Here is a 12,770-nt window from a genome sequence, read left to right as displayed (position 1 = left end):
CCCAAGTTCTATAGCAGACAGCTTCTCCTCTATCAGTTCTTCACTTGCAAAGTGATATTGAGCACATATTTCAGAGAACTTTTATGAAGATAAATAAGAGGTATTTGTAAACATCCAGACAGTATTGGAGGGCCTGTTATGCTTCCTCTTACCGTAGGATGCTATGACGCTATGATGACTATAGGAGAAGTAGAATGGAGTTCCTTCCCCCCAAGAAAGCTGGGCCATGAAATCTGCACCTGAAACAATGAGAGAAAACCCTAGGACAGAATCAAACAAGTGACTGAATACACTAGGAGTTACGTATGTTAGGTCACTCAGGAAAGTGTAATTTTTTTTTTTTTTTTTAGGAAAGTGTAATTCTTTAAACAAATAATTTTATGTCTGCACAAAGTGGTAATTTTATCAGCATCTTCCCTACAAAGGAATAATAAGCACTTTGTATGTACATCTCCATGAAAATATACGTTATATTCAAGGAAATAGTAAGAGTCTTGGATATAAAGACATACGTGTAAAATGTGTCCCAAACTACTACTATGCCATATTTTTCATGGATACCTATAGCTCCATGAAATTATATGGTCTACTAAGAGTGTGGGGTGCATAATTCTTATATTTATGGTAAGGATAGAGAATAGATCTAATTTTTGTCATTCTGTAGCTAGAAAACAGGCCTAGAAACATTAAGGAACTTACTCATAGTTTTCCATAAACATAGAGGCAGAGCATAGGATCTTCACAAGTGTTTATTTACTAGACCTTGCCTGGAACTTTTTATTAATTCTCTTTTTCAAAATTTCAAACATCATAGGTAGGGTTAAAATTCATCTCTGCCCACCACTTAAATTTCTGGTTCTCCGAACCATCCCCTGCTGAGTTACAGTATAGGACACCCACACTCAACCCAGAGTTTTCCCCATGCTTTTATGTCTATGAATACACTCATAAATCCAATATAGTATGTCTTGTATATGTTCGTAGTATAAGTGCTATTATACTATAACTTTTTTATTTATCAAGGTATCTTGGAAATCTGTTTATGGTGTTACCTATAGTTTATTCCTTTTAACTACTGTATAGTTATCATAGTGTGAATATATCATATTTTTGTATTCCCCTATTTATAGACATTCAGATTGTTTCTCATTTTTTCTAATATGAATAATGTAGCAGTGACTATTCTTGAATATACTGTCCTGTATACAAATGTAAGAATTTCTCTAGAGCAAAAAGAAAGGAATGCAATCGTTAGGTATAAATATTTCAAAATATTTTAACAGATTCATTTTTACAAGAAAATTAATCAAGTGCTTATCCTGACCTAATTTCTGTTAATGCATAGGTTTTTCTCTTTGCATTTTACTTTTTACTGCCATGCCAATGGTAAACTGACAACTTAGAGACACAAGTGAAATTACTTTCTTTTAGTAAGTCCTATTCATTTTGAATCATAGACAGTTATCAACATAGCATTATTTGTAAGCTTATTTGTCCTTTAGAAATGAAATATAAACAGTAGCATCCAGGGATATGCAATAGAGTTTTATTTCCCCCCCTAAATTGTTTTCTGCTCCCTCAAGAAAGAACAGGCAGCAGAATGTGTCAGTAGAAATGCAATTTAAGAATTGCACTTGATCTTGTTTTTCAGCCTAATGTTTCTGTTCTTTCATCATAAAGATCAGCTGCATTTTATTTTTTTCCCGTCCCTTAGAATAACATCCAGTTCTAGTCAGCATGTTTAATGTACTTCTCAATGATGTTCTAGCACAATAAATTTTCGTATCTCGTGCATGTGTACATATGGTAAAAATTTCTTCAAGTTCTGGCCATGTGGGGGAGGAATATTGCGGTTGCTTTGTTAATGCAGTGTTTGTGTTGGAGCGGTTACGGCCCCGCGCTTTAACTCTCAGCACTGGGCGTAATGAGATGGCTTTGATGGTGGCGTAAGAGTCTGGTGGGATGGTCACAGCTTCACACTTCAAAGCCGAGCATATGGGGCGAATACTGGGTAGCTTTGTACTCTTTGGGGATGGTTGGGAGACAATTCTTAACAGCTCTGTTTAATGAAGACATTGGAAAAGGAACGCTCCATCTTTAAAATAATTTTGAATTGCAAAGAGAGAAATTTCCACCACCCCCCTTTCATAGACTAAACTAAGAATAATTTTTCCTAGTCTGTACTTAATTAGAAGCAGTGCAGCATCACAACTACACTGTATTTTCAAACGTCTTTTTCAAAGTACTGTAGCAAGATTAATCGGCCAGTTTTATTTTAGGTATGTGTATGAATTTAGGCAAAAACTTTTAGGGCTATCTGTTTTACCATCTGAGAGATTTTTATGGCTTCTGGTAGAGAATCTTTTTTTTCCTTCTCATTAAAAAATACATAAATAAAAAAATCAACTAAACAAAAAACTTGGCTATATTAAGAGAGCTATACTAAAACTAGAGGATGCTTGTAAGATTTCAAGTCTAGCACCCAGTTTAATTTTTAGATTCTATGCTTTTTTCCCCCCTCTTTTTATTGCGTATGAGGTGATGGGGTTGAAAAATACTCTTTTTGAAGTAGATTTTTTGAGTATAATTAGAGTTCTGGTTTAAAAATAATAATAATAAGCCACATATTCATATCACAAGCCAGGGGAAGTAGAATTTATCTATTCCTAGAAGAAAGGAAATTGAGGTTTTTCTTAAATGTGCATTTTGACTGCTATAAAAAATGTAACAAAACCAAGTATATCAGTTATGTCCCATGTATTGCTGAATTGCAATTCTGTTTAACAGTTAAATTTCAACACCTTTTATACCAGCAGTCCTAAAATGCTCCTGAAAGAAACAAAAGCAGAAGGGGAAAAATAATGTTAAATACCACTGTAGACATGAAGTGCACATTAGTGTAAGGCAGGGGAATACGTACGTTTAATGGAGCAAATTCTTAAGTACTGTCTTAAATGTGGTATATTCTCAAAAAAATACTACATTTCAGCCACAGTTAAGTCTGTTACACGCTCAGAAATAAACATTTGTGTTATGAATATGAAGCTTAAACTTTTTAAATCATTCCATTGATCCTCCTTTTGCAAAGGAGAATAACCAAACTCACAGAACACTTTAAAGTTAAGGCTGGAATTTGTAATTATATATGTATAGAAGTGACTAAAAATCATTTAAAGTACATAAGATCAATCAAACATGAAGGTTATATTTTTTAAAATATTATCATTATTTTTAGAATATGACTAATGAAAATGGAAAGATCAGAAGTACTAATGATGGTGGGAAAAAATTGTCAAGAATGAAAGAAAAACTAGACAATATTGGCCCTTTAATAAAGAGCAATTTGGGAAGCGGCAGTTTTGCTTTGCCTATTTCAGTCTGGCATGATGGCATCATACCCTGTCAGCACAAAGCGGTCGGAGTGTTTTTCATGTCTGACAATCTGACTGGCTTAGGTAACCCACAGCTGCAGGTGATTCTGACAGCTGGGGCATGGGAAGACAGCTCATGGAACAAACATGATGATGGAGAATAGATTGTGTGGCTTCTTACTAGGGATAAGATGTACTCCTGCTGATCTTATACTTTGTTCTCTTTTGTTAGCATAGCCATCCCTTACTCGTGTGTAGGTTTGGAATATTCCAGGTTTGCAGCATCCAGCATCTGCAAAGTGCTTAGGAACCAAATTCAGTTCCTTCGACTTAACAAACACTGATTGTGCAGGGAGTTTGAAACCTAGAAGGAGAAATGAAAGTTCGCAATTAACTATATAATACAAGTAGATTAGATTTGATGTTCTATCAATAAAAGCTGTAAAATACTATATCAACATGAAAAGGAGTAATGAATTTCAGCAAAGAGCAAGCGCAATGAAGAAGCAGGGATAAGCTCAGAAGTTCTGGTTTCTTGAGACTCACTGAAAATTCAAAGTCCCTACTCTAGAAATGCTTGACTCCACTGTGGTGGAATATTGGCTTTACAGAAAATGCACACAGAACTGTTGCTTTAAATAATAATGCTGCCTACCTGAAAACTGATGAGACTTGAGCTGGAAGTATTCAAAATTTTTATCTTCTTTAAGAGGGCTCTTTGTTTGCACGAAGTGAGCATTGGAAATTACAGTACAGGGAATAAATTAATTGAGAAAATAAAATGACACAATTAAAACTAGCTTTTTTGAATATGTAACTTATATCACAAATAAAGTAGCTTGCTAGTAATTATACTTTTGACTAAATTTGGGACATTTCTTTGAAATGCAGGCAGTCTAAACTTACTTTTCAGTGACATTACAAATACCTACATTCCATGGGCCCTTGGGTTGCAATCATTAGAAACATGAAAAGTTATTTCCCTCAGTATGACAGTATATGGTCACTATTGCTAAATACCATTTTGGCTTAAGTTGTCTTTTCATTGTATGAGAATAATGAAATATTTTCTTCATTGGAAGACAAAAAAATTAAGCTTGATTCCTTCCACCGTGAATTTGTACAGAAGAGATAATGGAAGTGGAGTGTTATATGGGGATTTCTAGTAAATAGTGACATACCAGTCCAGGAAGGTATTCAGAATTTTCGGAATATAAACCTGTGTGTAGGGGAGTTCCCATTGTGGTGCAGCGGAAATTAATCTGACTAATATCTATGAGGATGTGGGTTCAATCCCTGGCCTCGATCAGGGGTTGTGGATCTGGCATTGCTGTGAACTGTGGGGTAGGTCGCAGATGCGGCTCGGATCCTGCATTGCCATGGGAACTTCCATGTATTGTGGGTATGGCCCTAAAAAGCCAAATAAACAAAACAAAACCAGTTGTGTAGGCTTGCAAGGGGGAAGGGAAGTGAGCATATCCTGGGTACCAAGTACCAGGCATTGTGCTAGATGCTTTTCTTAGTTTATTTAATCTTAATCTCTCTATCCATTCTATGGGGTGGTTTCTTTTATGTCTTTTTTCTTATTTCCTTTCTTTTTTCTCCTTTTTCTCTTTTTATCACTCCTTTTTTTCCCTTTAGTTTCTTTATTAAAGTTTTTTTAAAGCAAGTTTCAAAGATCATATTATTTCACCCCTGTATATTTAACATATATCTCTAAGTGATATAGACATTATTTTATATCACCATCATTGCACCAAACAAAATGATAATGTTATGGTACCATCTAACACCTAGTGTATAATCTGAGCAATACCTTTCAGTGATGGGCTTGTCTGATCTGAATCTACACATGGTTCACACATCAAGATGCTTGTTGTATCTCTGTCTCTTTAGATCTAGCCCAGTTCTCCACCTATCTCCCTTTTCCCTCCTATTCACTGGTTGCAGAAAGTGGGCCAGTTGTCCTGTAGGATTCCCACATTCTGGATCTGTTTGCTCTCTTGTGGTGGCATTTCATTTGTATTTTTATCCCTTTCATTTCCTGCAAACTTTAAGTTAGCCCCAGAGGCTTTATTGGCTTGAAATTCAAACTTTTTTGGCAGAAGTTTTTCAAAGGTGGGCTATGAGCTTCATATGTGTCCTATCAGGAAGCCACAATGTCTGATTATTTGGTGATGCAAAGATAATTGCCTTTGTGCCTAATTGACTTCTCATGAGGATTTCATCCATTGATGATCTTTGCCTGAAAGTTATTTTCTTAGGGGGTGCAAAATGGTGATTTTCAAATTACACCATTTCTTCCACATTTATTAATTGGATTCTCTTCTCTCTCTCTCTCTCTCTCTCTCTCTCTCTCTCTCTCTCTTTTTTTTTTTTTTTTGGCTATTCCCCGCAGCATGTAGAATTTCCCTGGCCAGGGATCAAACCCATGCCACAGCAGTGACAATGCCAGATCCTTAACCAACTGCACCACAAGAGAACTCCAGTTGAATTTTTTTCTATTAAAAATCTTTCCCTCATCAGTTCAGGCTATCTGGCTATCATGAAATTTGGTTTATACAGAAAAGGCAAGAGACATACTTTTAAAAAATTCCTTTTAGTTGCCAGATTTCTAGATAAGGAGTTGCTTTTTGTTTTGTTGTGTTTTTTTTGTTTTTTGTTTGTTTGTTTGTTTGTTTTTTTCATTTTATAGATAGAGAACTTGAAGCTCAGAAATGTAAAAAAAAAAATTGTTTGGTATCCCAAACAGCTATTAAGGAGCAGAAATGTATATTCAAACCTATATCTTCTGTCCTCAAAAGCATATGCTATTCCTGCTAAACCAAAATATACCATGCTATCAACCCCCATATTGCTGGCAGCTAGGAATTGCTACTGCCATTATTTCTCCCTGCTTTGCCCTTTAGGAACCAAGCTCCAAGAATTCCCCTTTGGGAGTTCCCGTCGTGGCGCAGTGGTTAACGAATCCGACTGGGAACCATGAGCTTGCGGGTTCGGTCCCTGCTCTTGCTCAGTGGGTTAACGATCCAGCGTTGCCGTGAGCTGTGGTGTAGGTTGCAGACGTGGCTCGGATCCTGCGTTGCTGTGGCTCTGGCGTAGGCCGGTGGCTACAGCTCCGATTCAACCCCTAGCCTGGGAACCTCCATATGCCGCGGGAGCGGCCCAAGAAATAGCAACAACAACAACAACAACAATAAAAAAGACAAAAAAAAAAAAAATTCTCCTTTGCAGCATGCTGGGCTTTATAAATTCATGCAATACTATGGCTCCAAATGGAGGTGCTAGTCTGGCTAGGCCAAGAACTAGGCAGAGCCAGGAAACAGGTCACACTATTTCTGTTTAGAAGGAGAGGCTTTATCATCACAGTTTGTGCTTTAGGCGCCTGGGACAGCCAAAGTGTGAGTCACTCTAAGTTATGCTTGGAGCAGATATCAGAGATCTGAACAACTTGGAGACTTGTTAGATGTTAAGATATCTTAACCCTCCTAAACCTTTTTCCCTTTCTTTGGCCACCCCTGCCCTGTGCCATTCCAGATTTGATGGGAGAACTTAGGTAACTGCCTAAAGGTTATTTTACAAGTTCTGAACCTCTGTTAACTGTACGTGTCCCTGGCATCTGGCCCCACCTGCCTGCCAGAAGTCTTTGGTCCTTTAGTATCTTAAAGCAGTGATAAAGAGGTAGAGATCACTTAACTAAATGCAGAAAGTTTTACTGGCTTTGTGATGTCTTCAACATCATGGGCTTTTAATGCTGGAGTCTGTAGCTGATTCAGAGAAAGAACGTTTCCCCAGACTTCATAAAACACCAAGGTACAAAATCTCTTTTAGTGTCCTCCATATTTTACCCCTCCCATCAACGTGACAGTCCACATTAGAAACAAACAAAAACCAGTCTCTAAAATTGCAGTTGGAGAGGTTACCTGTGATTATTATGGTGAAAGGCCCCTTCTTGGCCCCTGATTTCCATGATGTGCCTCCAAATAAAGGAGGCCCACACTCCTGCTGTCTCAGGCCAGTACCCCAAATCCCTAAACATCTCCATTTTATACATCAGGAAAAAAGTATTCTATCTCTATCCTTGCTTAGAGGGGACTGTAACTAGTGCTGTGAAAACATACTATCAGTTGTAAGCAGTAGTCCTCTGAAGTAGTTCTGTAGAAAAAAACAGGAGGGTAATTCCGTGATCTGCCTAGAGAAGATACCATCAGAGACAGAATCTAGATATAAACATGGAAAAAGAGGATGAAAAAAATGTTGCCATTCAGAGTAGCCTCCATAAAATTATATTTAAATACTAGACTTCCTTACAGAATACCTGGCCCAGAATAGCTGTCCAGTGGAACTTTCTGTGATTATGGAAGTGTTCTGTATCTGTGCTGTCCAGTAGGAGACCACTATCCACATGTGGTTATGAAGCACTTGATATATGGCTAGTACAACTGAAAAACTTACTTTTTATTGCATTTCACCTTAATTAAGATTAAATTATATGGCACTTACAGCTAGGAGTTACCATATTGTACAGTGCAGATCGAGCCTGTATACTCATGACTTTTTCTTTCTCCTAACAGTATACACAATTTGGGATGGTTATAAAAGTTTTCAAAAACTGAAGGTATAAATTTCATTAATCTTAGTGATGAACTTTTCTTATGGAATTAGATTTGTAGTGGCTTAGAAGTTCCAGCCTCCTTGTACAAAGACAAATTTTATTATGAGATTAACTTCAAGGGAAAATTACTTATGCTCAAAATTTGATTTTCAGAATTTGTATGAATTATACGCTTTAGTGATGATAGTTACAACAGTGATAAGAATACATTTAATTCCACTGAACTGTATACTTAGAAATTGTTAAAATGATAAATTTTGTGTTAAATATATTTTACCACAATAAGAAAATCATGTGCTTTGTTTTCTTTCCTTGGGCCTGATTTTAATTTAATTTTGCTAAAATTTCCCACTGCCCTTAGGCCTTGCTGAGAACCTGCTCCTCCGTGTTCCTGGCTGCAGTGTGTTTCTCTTTGGTGAGGCTGACCTGCCTGAGAAGCGCCCTCTTGTCCAGAGAAGGAAGCAACTGGGCTGGTTCACAAGGAGGGATTTCAGCGCTCTTGAACCTGACTTGGGAGTTGCGCCTGCCCGAAAATGTGGCCTGACAGGTTCGCAGTATGGTTTTGATCTGCTTTTGTTTTTAAACTTGAGAAGAGAATCCTGAGGTCACCTACATTTGGTCCCTCTCACATAATGCAGGAGGGTTAGAGCTGGGGCTCCTTGAATTGGTTGAGGGTCTCCTCTTGGCTTTTTCTTACCCATACCTTCATAAGTTGACCAGAGATGCTAAAGGTCCTTATCAGATGTTGGTTGAGAGCCCCCAAGAGTCGTGCAACATGACCATGGATGATGAGAATGGTTGACACTGGGACAGGTCCTAGAGGCCCATTGCCGTGCCAGATGTGAGGTTGGATCCTAAGGACACTTGGCAGGACACTAGAGCTTACTTTTAGCTGGTAGGAGAGCCTTTCAGTACTTGAAAATCTGATGTGTCCAAGATTGATGCTTATGGCTAGAAGTCAGTTCTTCTCCCTGGGGATAAGTTTTTCTAGTTAACAGGCTTCTAGGACAGAGAGAACAAACACAGGGAGTAGTATTCTCCCTTACCCTGGATCTCACCAACTCTTGCCTCTCTCTGCTGCTCCAGCTCTCCCCTTTGCTTAGGACTTACCTACAGAAAAGGCAGTAGCACCTCTGCCCCAAATTCCATCCCTGTTCGCTGCACTTCACCATCATAGTACCATTTATTTGAGTCTTAATTTTTTCATTCTCAAATATCTTCTGTAGGGATCACAAATTAAACCATGTAAGGTAACATTTTGGTAGTCAGCTAATATTTTAGCGTTACTAAAATTCTAGGTCCCTAAGGAACACGAGGTGGGAAGCCATTAGTCACACATTTCCTCATGGCACAGCTCTGCCACAGCTACACACAGGCTTTTGGTTACTAATCCCTGGTGCAGAATTCTGCTCTCAAACTGTAATATCTATAGTCAAGTAGATCAGTGTAGTGAAAACTGCACAGACTTTGAAACTGTGCTCAAATGCTGGCCTTGCTGTTCATTGGCCATATGCCCTCAGAGTGTTCCTTGGTTTCATTAAGCCTCAGTTCCCATGTCTGTAAAATGGGCATAATAATTGTATCTCTCTCATGAGACTGTGAAGTTGAAATAATGTCTATTAAGTGCCAAATGCAGTACTAAAGGGCTAGCTTTTCCTTCCTTGTAGTGAAAAGATTCATTTAAAAAGTGATTATAAATATGTTTTAGGAGTTCCTGTTGTGGCACAGTGGAAACGAATCCCACTAGGAACCATGAGGTTGCGGGGTTTGATCCCTGGCCTTGCTCAGTGGATTAAGGATCTGGCATTGCTGTGAGCTGTGGTGTAGATCTCAGATGCAGCTCGAATCTGGTATTGCTGTGGCTGTGGTATAGGCCAGTGGCTACAGCTCCAATTAGACCCCTAGCCTGGGAACCTCCATATGCCTCAGGTGCAGCCCTGAAAGGTCAAAAAACAAACAAAAAAACCGTATTTTAGTATATAGTTTTGGAAAAAAGGGGAGAAACTGATTGCTTTCTGCCAATCTGAACCTCACATATTTTCCCATGATTTGTCTCACAAAAGTAGAAGTGTAAGTTTTATGACTAAATGTTCGGAAAGCTATTTCCTGGTTTCTAATTTGAGCCTCCCTAAAGACTAAAGGGATTATTCCAAAATCTAGTCTGTGCAGTGGCAGGTGACTGGGATTACATCAGTGGACAGGAATTAGAAGCAAGGGTACTAGTACTAGTGAACAGAAGATCTCGCTTTAGTGTTAGGATCGGCAAACCCTTGAAAAACTTAATTCACATTTCTGCAGTGCTGTGAGAATACATGGGTCGGTATTTGGGAAGAACTTAACCTGCTATAAAAAGCGTATCTGAGTTAAAGACTAAATGTTCATGTTATCACAAATCATGGTTAGTCTAAGAACAAACTTGGTTTGTATTTGTTTAAACCAAAGTGAACACTACTCCTCCCTCTCACGTGATTGTCTGAGGTGGGGCTAATCTCATCTATTTTACTGTTCAGTTGGTCATTCTATTGGAGTTTCCAATTTCTTCTCCATTTTTGCCCCACATGAAGATCTGTGATTTATATGGGGAATTTCATCAACATCTGAAAATTCTAAGTTTACTTTAAAATGCCCAGATTGGCACAAAAATGTTTAAAGATGGTATTTTATTTATTTATTTATTTATTTATTTGGTAATTTTATTTTATTTTTTTACAGAATAAAATACATATATTTAAATACAATTACATTCACACAGATTATTTTATCATGGATCTTAAGAAACAGATTAAGTAACTCCCTCCTTAGAAGTGGAATGTAAAATATGCTGAGACAAATAGGAAATTTATTCTATACTTTATCCCATTTTGTATGGCTTTCATCTTTACTATTTAGTATTATCTATTACATTTCAATTTTTTTAAAAAAATTAGCATTATATTAAAATTGTGTATACTATGCAACTAAAATTTATAAAGAAGAAAGCCTTATATACCATTAAATATTTTATATAGCATAATAAAAAGAATAACTTCACTGGTAAGAATACCAAAAATAATACACCCTCTGAAAATAAGTAAAATATAAAATGCGTAAATTGGTTAAGAAACAGTGTAACTATATAAATATGTCCTCACAATTTGTTACATCTTATTGATTCTTCAGTATAGGCATTACACCATTCTAGGTGATGTGATAAACAAGACATTATAGACCTTACATTGTACCATGGAGAGAAATGGTTATTAATAATACAATTGTAGAACTGTATTATTTAACTGTACAGTTGCATTCTTTAATTATAATTATTATAAATTCATTGATGGAGAGGAAATCAGAATCAGATCTAAGGAGACTTCAGCATTCCAAGAATGATGTCAAATGACCCCATTCGTGGTAGATTATGTACTTATTAACTATGAGATATGTTTCTTCTCCAGAGATTCCTTGTTTGTGTATCACTTATAGATTTTTGCTTTGCAGTTATTCTGAAGTTTTGATATAAGAGTCTATAGGTATGAGATTGTTTTAAGTTGTTGTTCTCTTAATTGCAAGTGCATCTCCAGTGTCCTGCATTTGTACCCACCTCTTCTCATGATTTCTGATTTTGGTGGTATAATTGTGCATGGACGATTTCGTATCTTTACTGTATATATACCTTTACTGGTGAGCCTTGTCATTTGTGGAATTTTTGTTTCCTGTTGCTGTCTTTTCTTTTCTGCCTAGAGAAGTTCCTTTAGTATTTGTTGTAAGGCTGGTTTAGTGTTGCTGAATTCTCTCAATTTTTGCTTATCTGTGAGGCTTTTGATTTCTCCTTCAAATTTGAATGAGAGCCTTGCTGGCTAACATAATCTTGGTTGGAGGTTTTTTCCTTTCATCACGTTAAGTATATCATGCCACTCCCTTCTGGCCTGCAGAATTTCTGCTGAAAAATCTGCCGATAACCTTATTAGGGTTCCCTTGTATGTTACTTGTTTCTTTTCCCTAGCTGCTTTCAAGATTTTCTCTTTGTCTTTAATTTTGGTCAGTTTGATTAATATGTGTCTTTGTGTACTCCTCCTTGGGTTTATTTTATATCGTAGTTTTGTGCTTCCTTGATATGAGTGAGTGATTCCTTCCCCATGTTAGGGAAGTTTTCGGCTATTATCTCTTGGAATATTTTTTCTGTCCCCTTCTCTCTCTCTTCTCCTTCTGGCACCCCTATAATATGGATGTTGGTGCATTTAACGTTGTCCCAGAGTTCTCTGAGACTCTCTTCATTTCTTTTCAGTCTTTTTTCTCTTTTCTGTTCCGTATCCATAACTTCCACTAATCTGTCCTCCACCTCGCTTATTCGTTCTTCTACCTCCTGTGTTCTGCTGTTAGCTGCTTCTAGTGAATTTTTTATTTCAGTGATTGTATTTTGCATCTCTTTTTAAGTTTTATATCTTGTATTTCTTTGGTCAGTGTATCCTGTAAGTTATCCATCTTTGCCTCCAGTTTATTTCCAATGTCTTGCATCATCTTCAGCATCAACAATCTAAAGTCTTTTTCCTGGAGGCTAAGAGTCTTCTCCTCGCTTAGCTGGTTTTCTGGGGTTTTTCCTTTCTCCCTCATATGAGTTATAGTTCTCTGTCTTTTCATTTTCATAGGTTTTTGGTGTGGTGACCTTTTTACAGATAATGGAGTTGTAGCCTCTCTTCTGGTGTCTGCCCCCCTTGTGGCTGAAGTCAGTGTGGGGGCTTGCTGTAGGTTTCCTGATGGGGGAGGCTGATGCCTGCCCACTGGTAGGTGGAGCTGATTCTAATCCC

The 12,770-nt window shown here is 37.4% G+C and overlaps 1 protein-coding gene across 10 annotated transcripts in view; it reads left to right on the top strand.

The window, feature by feature from the left end:
- The window catches only part of LOC100522040 (formiminotransferase N-terminal subdomain-containing protein-like), a 181,709-nt gene that overhangs the window by 65,410 nt on the left and 103,529 nt on the right, over positions 1-12,770 (top strand). For all 10 annotated transcript variants that reach the window (XM_021075940.1, XM_021075939.1, XM_021075932.1 and 7 more), the window contains one exon: positions 8,348-8,533. In XM_021075940.1, coding sequence (XP_020931599.1) covers positions 8,348-8,533 — 186 coding nt within the window. The remainder of the gene's footprint in view (positions 1-8,347; positions 8,534-12,770) is intronic.

This window comes from Sus scrofa, chromosome 15, assembly GCF_000003025.6.
Source record: "Sus scrofa isolate TJ Tabasco breed Duroc chromosome 15, Sscrofa11.1, whole genome shotgun sequence".
Taxonomy (NCBI): domain Eukaryota; kingdom Metazoa; phylum Chordata; class Mammalia; order Artiodactyla; family Suidae; genus Sus; species Sus scrofa.
This window is presented reverse-complemented; position numbering and strand designations above follow the sequence as displayed.